This window comes from Pelophylax lessonae (assembly GCF_965119305.1).
Source record: "Pelophylax lessonae genome assembly, chromosome: 6".
In the NCBI taxonomy this organism is placed as follows: Eukaryota; Metazoa; Chordata; class Amphibia; order Anura; family Ranidae; genus Pelophylax; species Pelophylax lessonae.
The window spans coordinates 74,461,096-74,476,509 of NC_138773.1; the positions used below are offsets into that span (position 1 = coordinate 74,461,096).

Consider the following 15,414-nt stretch of genomic DNA (forward strand, 5'->3'; position numbering starts at 1 on the left):
AGCATAATTTCCAATGTTTTATTCCTTTAAAAACACTGGAAATAAATATCTGCTAAACCTGCCAGTGAGCTCCTAACTTCTGGGGAGACAACACTTCCTCTACTACACTGAAAACCCAAGCAGTGTTGTCAGCTTTGCCCGCTGGACTATGAAAAGGTTTAAGCAGGGGTTAGCTTTTAGGGTAAACATGTCCTGTTCCCTGTTTTGTGTGAGCAGGGCACCTTTACCTAGGACAAGATAAATGGGGAGGGAGGAGTTGTAGAGGGGGGCTGATGGCAAGAAAGAGGGTTGGGGTTCCTCCTGATGTAGTAGCGAGGTGCCCTGAGAGTTTTACCCTTGGCAAGGATAAAGGGTAGACATGTGCAGAACGTAAATATGTGTTTTCTTTTGTTTCAAATAGATTCGTTATGTTACTAATTTAGTTTGGTTGATTCGTTTTGGAATTTGGAATTCATTTTGTTTCATTGCATTTTGTTTTGTTTATGAATTTTCTAACGAATATCAAATTTTGGGAACGATTTAAGTGATGAATGATCAACGGATTCAAATTCTGTGTGCAGAATAGCTGGTTGTTAAGGAGCGGGCCACTGTGCCCTTAACAACCAATGACTCATCAGCTGCCAGGGGGCTTCCCCACTGACAGCTGAAGTGTGAACAAAAGAATGCTGGCAATACAAAATTCTGAAAAGAAAAGCGTGCCCCCCAATCCATATCAGGCCCCTAAGGGGAATCTTATGCCACATTTAAACAAAAGAACGTGTGGGCCCCCCCCCCCAAAAAAAAACAGACCCTCATCTGAGCATGCAGCCCAGCAGGCCAGGAAAGGGGAGGACGAGCAAGCCCCCCGGCCCTCTGAACCATACCAGGCCGCACGCCCTTAACATGGGGGGGTGCATTGGAGCACCCCAAAGCATCATGTCCCAATGGTGATGGGGACAAGAGCCTCCCACAACCCTGGGCCGGTGCTTGTGGGTGTCTGCGGGAGGATGGGCTGATCGGAATCTGGAAGCCCCCTTTAATAAGGGGGCCTCCGGATCCCACTTCCCCCATGTGAATAAGTATGGGGTACCTACCCATTCACCAAAAAAGTGTAAAAAGTGAGTAAAGACTTGAGTTTTGACAAGTCCTTTATTACCTTCCTAGCGGTATTCCCGAGCGTGACTCGGGGTTAGATTTTAGAGCCAAAAGCGGTAACCCCGAGCCACACTTGGGGTACCGCTAGGAAGATCGCTGGATCCTGGAAGAGGTTTTACTTACCTTTTCTCCAGGATCCAGCGATGTCTGTGGGCGGTATGTGGCGGCGGAGCTTCCTCCCGATCGTCTGCGAGCCCCGGCTTCCGTCTCCGGCGACGTGACGTCCGCCGGGGTTGGAACCGGCGGCAAATTCAAATGTAAAACACACCAAACACACTGATACCATTCAAAATAAAAAAAATTCACATTACATTGCCCCCCAGTGCCATTTCCTGCAGTTTTACTGTACTTTTTATGTAAATATATGTATATATATATATATATATATATATATATATATATATACAGTATATATATATATATATACATACATATATATATACATACATATATATGCATATATATATATATATATATATATATATATATATATATACGTATATACATATATATATATATATATATATATATATATATAGGTATATATATATATATACACGTATATATATATATACGGAATTCTTGTGAATGAGCAGCCCAAACCAACTGTATACATTATATATATATATATATATATATATAATATATGTATACATAATATATGTATACATACATATATATAATATATATAATAAATGTATACAGTTGGTTTGGGCTGCTCATTCACAAGAATTACATGCAAAATAATGGTACCGCTTTCAGCACCTAAAATCCAAAAGAATCATACCGCCAGGGAGGTTAAAGAATCTAAAAAAAAATGTCCCCCAGTTTAGATCCATCCTCAGTCACAACGTCTGCTGCACCAAAAAAAAGGAAAAAAAAAAACTCTGGTCTCATCGAAGGCTCCCGCCGTCTGCCTGCTCCGCCGTCTGACATTTCCTCAACAACTAGGGGCAGAGTCACCTGATGATGTCACCCGTCAACAACCAGCTAATCTTCACACAGAATTCGAAACGGTCGATACTTTTTCAACTGATCCGAATTTGAATCGCTCTGAAAATTTGGAAATTGTTAAAAAACAAATTTGCAAAACGAGATTAAACAAATTTCAAGGATACTTCATTCATTAACTATTTCATTTGGAGATTCGGATACATCCGAATCTCCAAATAACCAAAAATCAGTCTGAAATTATATTCGGACCAAAATGAATTGCACATGTCTAATAAAGAGGGGACTTCAGAATGCTGAGACAGAGATGTGTTATATCATTCCTAAATAAGTAGAACGTTGGATAAGCAGGATATGACCTTGATATAACAGTCTTTAATGGGGAGAGGAAGAGGATATGTGGAAACAAAATATGAAAGGGTGCTTTGGGGGTGAAATTGGGTCATGCCCAGAGATATCTTTGTAAAAATGGTGGTTTGAGGGTAAATGTGGGTCATGCCTAAGGATACGTTTTATCAGGAAACTCTACAAGAGTGGCATGTAGAGGGGCACCTCTGAATGCAAAACACATTGAATTTTGAAGAAAAGGGACTACAGCAGCAGAGCACCAGGCTGGGTATGGGACTGTGATGCCAAACTAGGACAGGATCACTACAATTGGAACAATAAAAGTCAGGCAAATGATTCCCCATCTATTTTATATCTGCCTGGAGTTCAGCTTTAGAGAACTCCAGCTTTTCCTCTCAAAAACAACAGATACATTGTGCATGTAGATAAATCACAACCCTGCTGTCTGTTTATGTGTGACGTCCCTCCTTTAGCGGTATACAGCAGGTTTCTGTGCCTGTGATGTCACTCCTCCTCCTGGCTGAATTTCAAAGTTCTCTGACTTCCTGTTTCCTCCCTTTTTCTGTCCTGATACTACATGTCCCATAATCTTTTGAGCCTCTGTAGCTTTTGGGCGGGCTAGTTAATGTGGGTGGGTCTTAGGGTTACTGCTGGTGTTTCTGGGCCTTCGTGTGGTTGGTGAAAGGTGTAAATGTGTCATACCTCCTCTTGTGTCATTCCTGTCTTGCAGCATGCTAAAAACTAATGGCCTACTGCAAGACTACACCTTCTTGAATAATGTTGTGATCTGTGAGGCGGAACTTATAAGGTTTGGACTCTTCCTGTAGGTGTAGCTGGGTGGGATTGAATGCTAATTAGGATGTATTTAATCCCACCCACCTTCAGAGCTGTGAAGGAAGTTACATCATTTGCAGTCTGAAGCACTACGAAGGGGAGTCTATCAGCAGGATATGCAGAGTGTCACATGATACAAAGCAACAACTAAACCCAGAAAGCCTTATCAGATTGGGATTTATACCTTGCTATTAAGGTGATCGGCGCATATTTGGTGGTCACAGTTGTGCCTGGTTTCTCTGGGATTTTTCTTCACCTCACAGAAGACACCCATACATCTATGTTTTTGGCAATTTTTTGTCACTTAAAATCATTTTTTCACTTTGGATTGGTTATTAGACACTGTGTCACTTCTGTTTTTTATATATATATATATATATATATATATATATATATATACTTGTATTCACACCATTTTAATCCCTATCACTGGGTATATTTTTATGAATGGACACACCTTTTGCACTATGGACACTTTATTTTTAATATTTATTGATTAGTTATTTATCCTATGCACTTGAAATTATTTATTATTTATTCACTTTTGTTTTATATTTTCTTGTGCTGATATACATATATTTATGTGGACTATTATTATTTCTTTTTTGGGAATATACACTAGTTGTGCACATTATATATGCATTTTTGTACACTTAACATTCATCGTTGCACAATTCTTCGTGCACTTTAACACATTGTGATTTTTATGTGCTTATATCAAGATTTTATATATATTTTTTTATATATTTGTATACATTTTTTCAGCACAATTTCACTTAGAGTAGTGTTTTAGACCTCTCCCCCTGGAATAGCGCCTATCCACTTTTTTTTATCTAAACCCAGAATAACAGGGGATCTGCAGACAACAGAGCAACATGGTATAGAGGCAGGGGAGGACTGGGGCAGGGGGGCAATTGCCCCCCCCCCCCCCCCCGGCCACTCTGATGCTCTATAAAAAGACTGTACCGCTTCTACCACAGACATGCCTACAGGATTCCTGGTGAAGAGAATTAAAAAGTCCCCACTGCTAACCTACTGAGTGCGGGATGAAGGCAAGGACAGCGCACAGACCTCCCCCCCCAGCATGGATGGTGTAAACTGTGTCTGAGCAGAGGCCAGTTCCCTGCTCCACTGGAGACTCTCCTCCCCCAGGCAGCCCCGACCGAGCTGTCCCAGCTCCCTCCAACTGCCCCCTGCTGACCATGTCCGGAACCCGGCTTCGGCCGGTGAGTAGAGAGCACCTGGAGTGGAGCTTCAGCCTGGAAGGGGGTCAGGAGGAGGCCGGGAAAAGGGACAGTGGGGGGGGGGTCGAGTCGCTGCACCATGGGCCTCTGGTTTGTACTTGCCCCCTGGGCCAAAAGTTCCCAGTCGGCCCCTGTACAGAGGTATGATATAGGCTGGGACTGATCATTCCATTTAGTTCTAGGGAAAAAAGAAGTGGAATTCAGCTTTAAGAATTGGCTGGATAAATCTACTGGGAATTAGCAAAAACTGCCTGTCCCGTTTTGTGATTCCCTTAGTTACTGCATGTTTGTAGTGACAGAGATAATATTAATTATTCACAAGGTGTGCTGCTAGAGACATCTTTAACTGACTTCTTTTGGTGATTTGACTAGGAGGTGCATAAAAAGACTACAGCTGCTTTCCATCGTGAGATAGGTCACACTTTTCATGCATGTAATTCATACTTAGCTATTTTCATACATTATTCTTCCTCTAATGCCAAAACCGATTGCTCATTTTGAATAACAAATGCCTGGTGAGATCTGATTCATGCACATATATATTTAACCTTTTTTTTTTTTTGGCGAACATCCATCAGAAGCTGAATCACTTTATGTGCCTCTAATATATTGCCGCAATCTGCTGACAAGCAGCTCAAAGCTAGACGGGTAAAAAAGAGCAACACAAACAAGTGTTTTTGTAATAAATGTCCCTTCCTGAGAGCTTCTGTTTTTCCTTTTGTGCTTTCTTGCAAGAATTTTGTATTCATTTACTTTCATGCAGCTTAAAGTGTATGTAAACCTCAACAACAGTTTTCTATTATTTGCTCCCTTTTGGTCTGTGTTTGTTATATCAGTTTGATCAGCCCCAAATAACATGAAATTTTTTGCATCTGCCAAACGTCTTTTTTAACAACTTCAGCCACTGAAGGTTTAACAACCCCCCCCCCCGTTTTGATTGCTCCGCAGAGAGCGGACAAGGGGGCACTCTTTACGTCTAGAGGAAAAAAGACGTCTCCAAATACGGAAAGGTTTCTTTACCGTGAGAGCTGTGAAAATGTGGAATAGATGTGGTTCCTAGCCTACCAGCTCACTAGATTGCTTTAAAAAAGGCCTGGATTCTTTCCTGGGTATACATAATATAAATGGGTACTAATATGTATAGGTAAACTTGATCCAGGGAATATCTGATTGCCTCTCGGGGGATCAGGAAGGAGTTTTTTTTCCACTGCTGTAGCAAGTTGGATCAAGCTTTGCTGGGTTTTTCTTGCCTTCTTCTGGATCAACTGCGGGTATAAGATTGTGTATATGGGATTGTATGGTTGGATTTTCATTACTATTTTTTTTTTTTTATTGGTTGAGCCAGATATACTTTTTTCAACCTGACTATGTAACTATGACAGGCGGTGGGGAGATGTTGTATTGCAGGGCTCAAAATTTCAAGTCATGAGCTACTAGCCAGGCCTTAAGAGTTACTTGCCACTTGTTGCCCCACCCAAACCCTACCCTGCTCTGCCCCTAAACACGCCCTTGTAAAATATCTCATAAAATTACACTGTTAATGTAGAGTGACCAAAGCGTGCCCCCTTTCAATGCAGAGTGACCACAGCGTGCCCCCTTTCAATGCAGAGTGCCCACAGCGTGCCCCCTTTCAATGCAGAATGACCACAGCATGCCCCCTTTCAATGCAGAGTGACCACAGCGTGCCCCCTTTCAATGCAGAGTGACCACAGCTTGCCCCCTTCAATGCAGAGTGACCACAGCGTGCCCCCTTCAATGCAGAGTGACCACAGCGTGCCCCCTATCAATGCAGAGTGCCCACAGCGTGCCCCCTTTCAAATCAGAGTGCCCACAGCATTCCCCCTTAAATGCAGAGTGACCACAGCGTGCCCCCTTTCAATGCAGAGTGCCCACAGCGTGCCCCCCTAAATGCAGAGAGCCCACAGCGTGCCCCCTTAAATGCAGAGTGACCACAGCGTGCCCCCTTTCAATGCAGAGTGCCCACAGTGTGCCCCCTTAAAAGCAGAGTGACCACAGCGTGCCCCCTTTAAATGCAGAGTGCCCACAGCATGCCCCCTTCAATGCAGAGTGACCACAGCGTGCCCCCTTTCAATCCAGAGTGCCCACAGCGTGCCCCCTTAAATGCAGAGTGACCACAGCGTGCCCCTTTTCAATGCAGAGTGACCACAGCGTTCCCCCTTTCAATGCAGAGTGCCCACAGCGTGCCCCCTTTCAATGCAGAGTGCCCACAGCGTGCCCCCTTAAATGCAGAATGACCACAGCGTGCAGAGAGACCAGCGTGCACTTACCTGATGCAGCGGCGGCTTCTTTTCAATCCTCCGCGTCTCCCGAGTCCTCCTCCTCCTTGGCCAATGGCAATTGTTCGCCTTTCGGCCAATCAGGAAATGGGTCTCGGACCTGCTTCCTGATTGGCCAGGAGGAGGTTCAGGAGGAGGATCCTTGTGACAATAGCAATTATTAATTCGCTATTGTCACACAATGGGTGGGCTCAGGGCGCTCTGCGCCCCGGGTCCACGCTTTTCTGAAGAAGAATGCAGGCTGCGCTGTGAACGGCGGCGGCAGGCCCTAATACATTCCCCATACAGCACAGCCCTTACTCATCATCCTCATCATTCCACTCGCAAAATGCGAGCAGGCAAGTGGAATTTTTGAGGGCTGTTGTATTGTAACCCCTTGTACCCCACACTAGGGCACCACAATTGTATGCATTGCACACAGTTGCGGGGTGTAGGGTGCTTGCAGTGCAGCCCTATTTAACTAGAATGGGTCTAACATGGTGGGTGCTAAGCCTGCCGAAAGCATCAGGGTGTAAAATTCCTGGTGCAAAGCAATACAGCCGTGGCAAATGTACACCCTCATCTGGTGCCTCTGCAGCTAAAGAGGGAGCAGTTAAGAGGGCAGGGGAGTAAAAACGTGCCTCAACTGTGGGAGTTAACCACCCCAAAGTGTGAATGAGCCCTAAGGCTGGCCATACATGGGTCAGTTTTTTCAATCAGAGACTCCCCCACTGCCACAATACACAGATCAGTGCTGCAGCCTATTGCCTGTGGTGCTGATTGAGTGGGTTTTATCCGTCAGGGAAGTTGAACAGAAGTTGATCGGTAGATCGACCTCTGTTCAACCGCAGTGGCCACAAATCTTTGTGAAAATTTATATTTGTGTAATTCTCGAAACTTCTGACCATGGCTGTAGAGCTGCATGCTGGTGTGATTTTTAGTGAAAGGGGGGAAAGGTCAACTTTAAAGACTTATTGGGTTTTATGTGTTGGTTTTAAAGTGTTTAGGTAAGGGAGACCTAGGTATTAGGAGGGTGCTTTAGTTTTGGTGTTACACCAACATTCTCACTTCAAAATTTACCAGCACTGGACTTAGTGCATCAAGAAAAAATGTTTTGTTATTATTAGTATGTCAAATTACTAAAAATTCTGCAGGAGAGTACAGGCATGCAGATTGGTGAAGAAGTTAACATGCGTTTTTGTAAATGTACTTTATATTGATCTGGAAAACTTGATACAAGCTAACCATTCTCTTTACTTTGCAAAGTACAAAGATTTTATCTCTTTTATATTTACAGGGCACAAGATACTATGTTCAGGTATCTGCATATAACATGAAAGGCTGGGGACTGCCACAACCTTCACTTCCAGCTTTCGCTATTCCATCCAGTAAGTTTTACACATGTGCAATGTCATCTTAGGTGATATATTACTGCAAATAGCCAGACAAACGGCTAATAAATTAGAGAAGTAGAGATGCCTATTATTCAGTGGGGAATTTCTGACCTATCCTTTTGTTCATTTAGCATTGTTGCAGCTTCTAAGAATAACTAACTATAATTACAAGAATGTGATCTCTCTGACATATATATATATATATATATATATATACACAGTATCTCACAAAAGTGAATACACCCCTCACATTTTTGTAAATATTTTATTATATCTTTTCATGTGACAACACTGAAGAAATTACACTTTGCTACAATGTAAAGTAGTGAGTGTACAGCTTGTATAACAGTGTATATTTGCTCTCACTCTCACATACTGGTCACTGGAAGTTCATCATGGCAAAGTACTCTCTGAGGATCTGAAAAAAAAATTGTTGCTCTACTAAAAGATGGTCTAGGCTATAAGAAGATTGCCAAGACCCTGAAACTGAGCTGCAGCACAGTGGCCAAGACCATACAGCCAAGACAGGTTCTACTCAGAACAGGCCTCGCCATGTTTGACTTAAAGAGTTTTGTGCACGTGATCAGTGTTATATCTATAGGTTGTCTTTGGGAAATAGATGTATGAGTGCTGCCAGCATTGCTGCAGAGGTTGAAGGGGTGGGGGGTCAGCCTGTCAGTGCTCAGACCATTCGCCGCACACTGTATCAAATTGGTGTGCATGGCTGTCGTCCCAGAAGGAAGTCTCTTCTAAAGATGACGCACAAGAAAGCTTGCAAACAATTTGCTGAAGACAAGCAGACTAAGGACATGGATTAGGTCTGATGAGACCAAGATAAACGTATTTGTTTCAGATTTTGTCAAACGTGTGTGGCGGCAACCAGGTGAGGAGTACAAAGCCAAGTGTCCCGTGCCTACAGTCAAGCATGGTGGTGGGAGTGTCATGGTCTGGGGCTGCATGAGTTCTGCTGGCACTGGAGAGCTACAGTTAGTTGAGGGAACCATGAATGCCAACATGTACTGTGACATACTGAAGCAGAGCATAATCCCCTCCATTCGCAGACTGGGTTGCAGGGCAGTATTACAACATGATAACGACCCCAAACACACCTCCAAGATGACCACTGCCTTGCTAAAGAAGCTGAGGGTAAAGGTGATGGACTGGCCATGCATGTCTAAAGACCTAAACCCTAATAAACATCTGTAGGGCATCCCCAAACAGAAAGCGTAGGAGCACAAGGTCTCTAGCATCCATCAGCTCCGTGATGTCATCATGGAGGAGTGGAAGAGGACTCCAGTGGCAACCTGTGAAGCTCTGGTGAACTCCATGCCCAAGAGGGTTAAGGCAGTGCTGGAAAATAACGGTGGCCACACAAAATATTGACACTTTGGGCCCAATTTGGACATTTTAACTTAGGGGTGTACTCACTTTTGCTGCCAGCGGTTTAGACACTAATGGCTGTGTGTTGAGTTATTTTGAGGGGACAGCAAATTTACACTGTTATATAAGCTGTACACTCACTACTTAACATTGTAGCAAAGTGTCATTTTGTCAGTGTTGTCACATGAAAAGATGTAATAAAATATTTACAAAAATGTGAGGGGTGTACTCAATTTTGTGAGATACTGTATATATATATATATATATGGTATATACACTGCTTGATTTCTGTTTATCCAGATTGGCGTGAGTATGATGGTCGTGCACCAAGAAGAAGAGGTCAGGCTGAAGCCCTGGATCTTCTGCTTAGCCAGGTGAAGACGGGTCACCAGCACTGTGTGTGTCATGGTTAGTACTTTATGCTGTCCACAGTTTTAATAGGTTGCGATCATCGCACAGTTATTAATTCTGCTCAGTAACCCAAGTTCATATAGGTCTTTGTGCATGGTGGTTTGTGTGTACATTCTTATGTTATTCCTATATAGTACAGCAAATATGTAAGTTTATTTCAACACCAAGGACTATGGTGTAAGCCAAAATAAGCAGCTAAGCTTTTAATAGCCTAGCATATCCAGAATACCAAAAGATAATTTATGATTGGCTGCTATGGACCTATACACACCTGTATAATCAGTTTTATGTTATAAAAGCCTTTAGTGTCTTGCTAACAATTAATGACATAATCATATGAAAACTATATGCTGCCTTTGCACTTGGTGAGTTCGTTGAGATCAAGTTGGATCCTTCTATTCCAGAGCCATTCAAGAACCAGTCGCAGAGCAGAAAGCATTCTGTTTCCAAGAGTCTGAAGCATCTTTTTCATCCCAGTAGCAAGTTTCTCAAAAGCCTCAAGAGGTAAAAGGAACTGGGTGGAGGAACATTGGTCCTAAGTTTTTGGGTAATGGTACCTAATTTGAAAACAGTGTATGCCACACCGTAAAGTATATCTAAATCCAAAACCTTTTAAGCTTTTGATAGAGTAGACAAGGGTTAAACCCATAAGGTTTTGTTTTTTGTCATCTGTGTCCCTCTGGGGAGATTTCCCTTTACTTGATGTCTCCTAGAAACGATGTGAAGCAATATATATTCTAGGGCCTGTGTTGATGAGCTTTGGGCTTGTGTTTCGATGGCATCAGTTTGAGATTCTTCTGAGCTCATTCAAAATTCATTAACAGGTACATTTGACCTGAAACCATCCTCCTTCTGACCTGCATTTGACCTGCTTCAAAAAAAGATTTTGCATACCCATAGACTTGTATGGGAATGCAAAACCCATCTGAAGCGAACAATAGTCCCTTAACATATACACTTAGACAGCTGTCACTGCATCACCTTGACGATTTCCCCTCTATTCATGTACTGGTGACAACTCAAAATTTAGAACTTTTTCCTCATTTTCAGCCCTGTTGATAATGGCCCCAAGACAAATAGGGGTAATCTCCAAAACAGGGACACAGACAATAATTCAATTTGACTGGGGTGCTAACCCTTCTGTACGCTAATAAGGGCTGAAGGGCATGTTTGATTTAAGTCTGAAAAATCTTAGCCTGGGATCTTACTTATATACCATTTGGGAGGTTAGCAAGTGGGTTTCCATTCTGAGATTGCCGTTACTGCATGCAGCTAATGCGCAGAACATCCAATCAGAAGCAAATTAGAAAGTAAAAGTAAACTTCTAAGGGACATTAAAAGCAGTAGCAACTTTTCCATCCCCACTAGTTAAATTAAATAAAATCTTTAATTGAAATAAGGAAAACCCCAAGATATTGGGATTTTGTTATAGTGCTTGCTGATACTACTCTGGGATGGGCAATTGCCTCAATACCCTGGATAGTAAATTAGACAATCAAAGTGGTATAGAATATATGAAAAAGATATATATGTATATAAAATATTAAAATTATGTGTGTAGCACGTGACTAAAAAGTGGTATCACAGTAATATTCACAATTGATATTTCATAAATAGGTCACAATAAAAAATGATTCACAGTAAAAACCCTTGTGTGCCATAAAGTGCAAGACTAGTGCCAAAAAATGTGCCAAGGAATGTCCAAAATAAAACAGTTCATGAGTGACTTTGGTACGTGAATAAAAAAACTTCAGTGCCAAGTTAGGGAAAGTGCAGGTGCTTTGTGCTGGGTCCTCCAGTAGTCCAACTGCTGGTACTTGGGCGTGGCCTTGTGGAATAATGGGGGGTATGCACTCACCAGAAGTAGTGGGTCTTAAATACCATACAGTAAAAAGACCTTTAGAGCCTTATGGCCTCCTGGGCCTGGAAGGTAACTGCTGGGCCTTGTTGTCCCCTGCGGTCTGGGATCCCTCTCCTGGATAATCTCAGTCCTCAGGGTCCGGTTTAGGGAAAAATAAAGTGCTCCAGATAGTGCAGTACCGTTAAAAAGTAACCTTTATTAGGTAATGCTAATGTACAGTACAAAAAAGTTTAAAAATTCCAAGTTGCGTCTTCTACGGATGGTGCCTGTGAGTGGAGAGCAGTAACTACCAGCTTGCATTCCACCAGGCTCCCAGAGCGTGTAGCGTGCGTTCCACCTGACGCGCGTTTCGTCAGAGCGTATGACGTCTTTAACTAGTGGGGATGGAAAAATTGCTACTGCTTTTAATGCCCCTTAGAAGTTTACTTTTACTTTCTAATTTGCCTCTAATTTGCCTCTGAAGACGTCATACGCTCTGACGAAACGTGCGTCAGGTGGAACGCACGCTGCACGCTCTGGGAGCCTGGTGGAGCGCAAGCAGGTAGTTACTGCTCTCCACTCACAGGCATCATCCGTAGCAGGCGCAACTTGGAATTTTTAAAGTCAGAGTTTGTTCACCTTTGGGGGGACCTCCTGTTAAGATAATTTGTGAAAATAATGATAATAGTGAAACAGTAAAACTGTATCTTACTGCTTTCAGGGGTCTGTACCTTGCCTCCATATTTTATAAGGATGACAATGTTCTAGTGACTCACGAAGACCAGGTACCAGTGGTGGAAATAGATGACTCATATTCATGTCTTTTGATGCAAGACTTCCTGTGGTTTACTAAGGTAGGCATAGCAAGCCCATTTCCATTGGGTCTCCATATTTACCGAAACGCAAAGACTGATGCTTTCTGATCATATTTGTATTCCCTATGATTTCCAAGTGCACAGTAATCACTACCGTATGTAGGGTATACATTTTTATTCTAATCCCAGCAAACCATTTATTATGCAGATGTCAGCTTTATGAATGATATCACTGTGCAGAAAATGTGATGGAATTTTCACACTTACCTTTAAAGCAAACCTGTGACTTTTTTTTTTTTTTGTTAAATGAAGGTCCAAGCAACAGTTTCACTTTAATGCTGCCGTCCCCAGGAACATATACTTACCTCTCTTTTGCTCCATGCTGCTCCATTACAGTGCTAGGATTGAGCTGTGTAAGCTCCGAGTTGCTCTAGTCTGAACTCAGTGTTCAATATCTCCCTGGTACTGTTTGATAGTGCCGGGCCAATGGCCAAGCACCAGCCCTTTCAGATGAGTGGAAGGAGAACGAGCCACTAAAGGTACCAAGTTTTCCAGTGGCTGAACGGAGGGGTGAAGCAAAAGAAATGTATGTGCTCCTGGGGAAGTGAGCATTAAGAGTCGGTTCACACTAAGGCGACACGACTCCTTACTACTTCGGGGGCGACTTGTGCATTACATTGCACCACGACTTCAGAGCGACTTGCATGGACTTCACATAATGGAAGTCTATGCAAGTGGCTCCGAGGTCGCCCCGAAGTAGTACAGGAACCTTTTTCTAAGTCGGAGCAACTTGTGTCGCTCCTATTAGAACGGGTCCTGTAGCAGTCAATGGACCATGAGGGAGCGCTACTTGTCAGGCTGACAAGTCGTCTGACAAGTCGCGCTAGTGTGGACCGGCTCTAAGGCTTAAAGCAGAACTAAACTTCCTCAATCAACATGAACTATTTTTAATTTTTATGCTGCTAGCATTAGTAAATAGATATATATTAAATTTACTTGTTTTAAACTTTTTTTTTACATTTCTTCAGTTGCTTCCTGGTTTCTGGCCTAGGCCAAAATGATGTCCTACATCCCAGGAGTCTTTATGGGCATTTTTTTACCTTTCATCTGGAGGAGGGGCTTTCTCGGCTAGGCACACCCTCCTGCCTGCATGCCTGAGATAAAGGCAGATGGATTCCAGGAAGTAAATGCTACATGAATCATCTGCCCTTACTTAAGATGGCCTCGGCTTGAAATGCTAGGTGGTGTTTTTCAAAGTGTTTTCTCAACAAAATAAAGCATGGAGACATGGATAGATGGGTGAGTTTGCTTTGAATAATAAAAATGAATTAAATAGAATGGATTGGCTCCCACTAGAGCACAGGTGTCAAACACAAGGCCCGCAGGCCGAATCCGGCCCTCCAGGCCATTTTATGTGGCCCTCGCACCTCTCCTGTAGCTGCAGGAGAGCTCCAGTCCTCCTCCAGTCCTTCTACTTTCTGCTTTCCAGCAGTGCCTCCAGCTTCTTCCCAGCAGCGCCACAAGGTAAGAGAGGTGGACTGTGATGTAAGGGAGGGTGGGGCACTCAACTTCTGATGGTGGAGGGCTCCTGACGTCTTATCTAAGGGTAGGGGATGCTCTGAACATCTAGTCTTACAGATATAACCGGCCCTTTTGAGGGCAATCATAATGCTGATGCGGCCCGCGATTAAATTGAGTTTGACACCCCTGCACTAGAGCTATACTCACTCTCCTTGTTGTATTATACCAGAAAACTCATTATCCTTCGAAGAAAGTGGCAGCACCCTCCATGGATTCCTGGAAAGCTCTAGTGAACAAGGCACTTCCCCTTTAACCACTTTAAGACCGGAAGGATTTGCCCACTTCTTGACCAGGCCCTATTTTGCGATTCGGCACTGCGTTATTTTAACGGACAATAGCGCGGTCGTGAGACACTGTACCAAATTAAAATTGATGTCCTTTTTTTCTCACAAATAGAGCTTTCTTTTGGTGGTATTTGATCACCATTTTTATTTTTTGCGCTATAAACAAAAAAGAGCAACAATTTTGGAAAAAAAAAAAAAACAATATTTTTCACATTCTGCTTTATAACATTCCCAAAAAAAAAAAATGTAACATCAAAATTTTTTAATATTTTAGGCCAATTTGTTTTCTGCTACATATTTTTGGTGAAAAAAATTGCAATAAGCGTATTTTGATATTTTGATTGGTTTGCGCAAACGTTATCGTGTCTACTAACTACGGGAAAGATTTATGTCATTTTTATTGTTTTTTTTTTTTTCTTTACTGGTAATGGCGGCGATCTGCAATATTTTGTGGGACTGCGACATTGCGGCGCACAAATTGGACCCCTGACCAACATTTTTGACACTTTTGGGGGGACCAGTGACATTACTACAGTAATCAGTGCTAAAAATATGCACTGTTACTGTAATAATTACACTGGCAGGGAAGGGGTTAATATTATGGGTGATCAAGGAGTTAAATGTGAGCCTAGGGGAGTGATTCTAACTGTGGTGGGGCGTGGCTTCTGAAATGACCATAGAGACATGTGATCCTATATAGAAGGATCACATGGGCTCTATGATCATTCCAGAGAGAAGAACGGTCAGCTGTGTTTACAACAGCTGACCGTTCTTCTCTCTCAGCGGGGAGTGAACACGGATGTCAGGCAGCAATTGGAGCCGCCTGCCCACTGCATCAGCTTCCCCGCTGCCGGGTCAGGACGGGAGCGCGCCCCCTAGCCTCCTGAGAGCGAGCGACGTACAGCTACGGCGATTCGCCCAG

The 15,414-nt window shown here is 43.0% G+C and overlaps 1 protein-coding gene across 4 annotated transcripts in view; it reads left to right on the forward strand.

Annotated features, from left to right (window-relative positions):
* LOC309559025 (ankyrin repeat and fibronectin type-III domain-containing protein 1-like) overlaps nucleotides 1–15,414 on the forward strand; it is a 722,127-nt gene that overhangs the window by 635,678 nt on the left and 71,035 nt on the right. For all 4 annotated transcript variants that reach the window (XM_082262137.1, XM_082262136.1, XM_082262139.1 and 1 more), the window contains 4 exons: nucleotides 8,085–8,175; nucleotides 9,862–9,969; nucleotides 10,377–10,476; nucleotides 12,534–12,666. In XM_082262137.1, coding sequence (XP_082118263.1) covers nucleotides 8,085–8,175; nucleotides 9,862–9,969; nucleotides 10,377–10,476; nucleotides 12,534–12,666 — 432 coding nt within the window. The remainder of the gene's footprint in view (nucleotides 1–8,084; nucleotides 8,176–9,861; nucleotides 9,970–10,376; nucleotides 10,477–12,533; nucleotides 12,667–15,414) is intronic.